At 44.5% G+C, this 2238-nt stretch overlaps 1 protein-coding gene across 1 annotated transcript; it reads left to right on the top strand.

Annotated features, from left to right (window-relative positions):
• Window positions 1–735: 735 nt before the first annotated feature.
• LOC149253298 (uncharacterized) lies at window positions 736–1572 on the top strand. The gene is made up of 2 exons (XM_089454426.1): window positions 736–1137; window positions 1255–1572. Exons 1-2 carry the CDS (start codon window positions 736–738, stop codon window positions 1570–1572), a joined length of 720 nt encoding a protein of 239 aa, XP_089310552.1.
• The last annotated feature ends 666 nt before the right edge of the window (window positions 1573–2238 follow it).

Raw genomic sequence — 2238 nt, 5'->3', positions numbered from 1 at the left:
TTCTTTCTTCAAGAAACAAAATGTAACAGTATCACTCTTGGAAACATTCTTTCCAGGGCATGGCCTGGTTGTCACTCGGTCGCAGTGGATGCCTCTTGGGCCTCAGGAGGACTGGCTATCGCCTGGAACACTCAAGCGATAGAGCTGTTAGACATCCATGCTTCTCATCACATTATACAAGCCACTTTTCACATCATCGGCACCAACATCCATGGACATCTAACCAACGTTTATTTCCCACAGGAGGCAGGCAACAAAATCATTGTTCTAAACACAATAGAAGCACTCAATCTTAATAGAGTCCACCCTCTTTGGATCATGGGGGGTGATTATAACATGATAACTAGGCTAGAGGAAAAGCAAGGTGGGTGAACTAGGCTGGAGCAGGAAGATGCCCACTTCAAAGAATTCATCCAAAATAATTCTCTAATTGACATGCAATTCTGCAACGGCATGCACACTTGGAGTAATCGAAGAACAGGGAGGCAAAAAATAGCATCCAAATTTGATAGATTCCTCATTTCTAATAATGCAGTGCATCTTGGAGGTGATATAGCAGCATCAATTCTCCCCTACTGAGGCTCAGATCATTGGCCTATATCCCTCTAGTGGCAAAGACTGGGCAATGCCTCTAGGCGACCATTTCGCTTCGTAGCATTCTGGCTCACCCACCCCGCCTTCAAAGACCTCATCAGATCCACATGGACCTCCTTCCCTCAGCTAGAAGGCACAAAAATGTTTCAGTTTCAACAGAAACTCAAATATCTGAAAGCCCAAATCAAGCGCTGGAACAAAGAGACGTTCGGCAATATTTTTCAAGCGCAACAGGATTTAAACAAGGAAATGAAAGAGCTCCAGCAACAAATTATCACAGAGGGACACAATGAAGGGACCCTGGCTCACAAACAACGCATTCACAATCAATTGGAGGAGAGAAGGAAGCAGGAGGAAACACTGTGGAAGCAGAAGTCCCAAATTAGATGGCTGAAAGAGGGGGAGAGGAACACCAAATTCTTCCACAGTACCACAATCCAACGAAGAATGCACAATACCATTTCTTTCATTCAGAATCCAGAAGGGGAAAGAGTGGAAAATCATGCAGAGATTGAGCAGGAGTTCCTAAGACATTTCCAGCAGGTTCATCAACAACCCCATGCGGATAGATGACCTGCTATAGAAAAAATCATTCAAAATGTGCCTAAAATCATTACAGAAGAACACAAAGAACTCCTTATACACCCAATTACGCAATAGGAGGTGGATTCATCCATGAACCAGCTCAAGGAGGGCAAAGCCCCGGGCCCGGATGGCTTTACTACTACGTTCTTCCATACTTTCTGGGTGCTGATAAAGGAAGAAGTCTGGTTTGTGGTGGAGGAATCGAGCACTCTTCATTGGCTTTTGCCCTCACTCAATTCAACCTTCATTGAGCTCGTCCCAAAAGAAGAAAACACCAGTACTCCGGACAAATTTCGTTCAATCGCTCTTTGCAATGTAATCTACAAAGTGATACCCAAAGTCATCGCCAATAGGTTAAAGCTACCACTGCCCATGCTCATGTCGCCGGAATAATTGGGCTAAGTGGAAGGACAATAGATTCTGGATGGAATTATCCTCACACATGAAATCATACACTCCCTCAAGCATTCAAAACAAGCAGGTACGATTCTCAAGCTTGACCTCTCAAAAGCTTTTGATAAGCTCAATTGGACATACATACAAAAAATGTTAAATGCTTTTGGTTTCTCTCCAATGTGGGTGCGATGGGTTATGAGCCTAATTTCTTCAACTTTCTTCTTCATTCTCATAAATGGCATCCCTTCCCGTCCCTTCAGTCCGTCCAGAGGAATTAGGCAGGGAGATCCTCTCTCCCCTTTCCTTTTCGTGCTAATGGCAGAAAGCCTGGGTCGCCACATCAAGCAGGCCCTCCTTTCCCAGCAGCTCAAAGGTATATCCATTCACAACTTGCCTGCTATCACTCATCAACAATTCGTGGATGACAATATGCTCTTTGGATACCCTTCAGTCCAAGAAGCATCTCTTTTCAAATCCCTGCTGAATGACTTCTCTAAGGCTTCAGGCACCAGTATCAATAAGGCTAAATCACAGATCTTCTTCTTTCACACTCCCCCTATTACCCAACATGCCATTGCTCGAATCCTGGGCTTCTCCATAGACTCTCTTCCTTCTAAATATCTTGGAGCCCCCCTCATTGATTCTGCCCTTAAGCATACTTCC

The sequence above is a fragment of the Pinus tabuliformis genome, chromosome 7 (assembly GCF_031772625.1).
Source record: "Pinus tabuliformis cultivar Carrire ecotype Pingquan chromosome 7, CPIR1, whole genome shotgun sequence".
NCBI lineage: Eukaryota > Viridiplantae > Streptophyta > Pinopsida > Pinales > Pinaceae > Pinus > Pinus tabuliformis.
The sequence above is the reverse complement of the archived record's forward strand: the minus strand, read 5'-3'. Positions and strand labels throughout refer to the sequence as shown.

Coding starts and splice junctions, on each gene's coding strand:
- LOC149253298 (XM_089454426.1), top strand. CDS start 736: ATGTTTCAGTTTCAACAGAAACTCAAATATCTGAAAGCCCAAATCAAG. Junction 1,138..1,254: donor TCCTAAGACATTTCCAGCAG/GTTCATCAACAA, acceptor ATTACGCAATAG/GAGGTGGATTCATCCATGAA.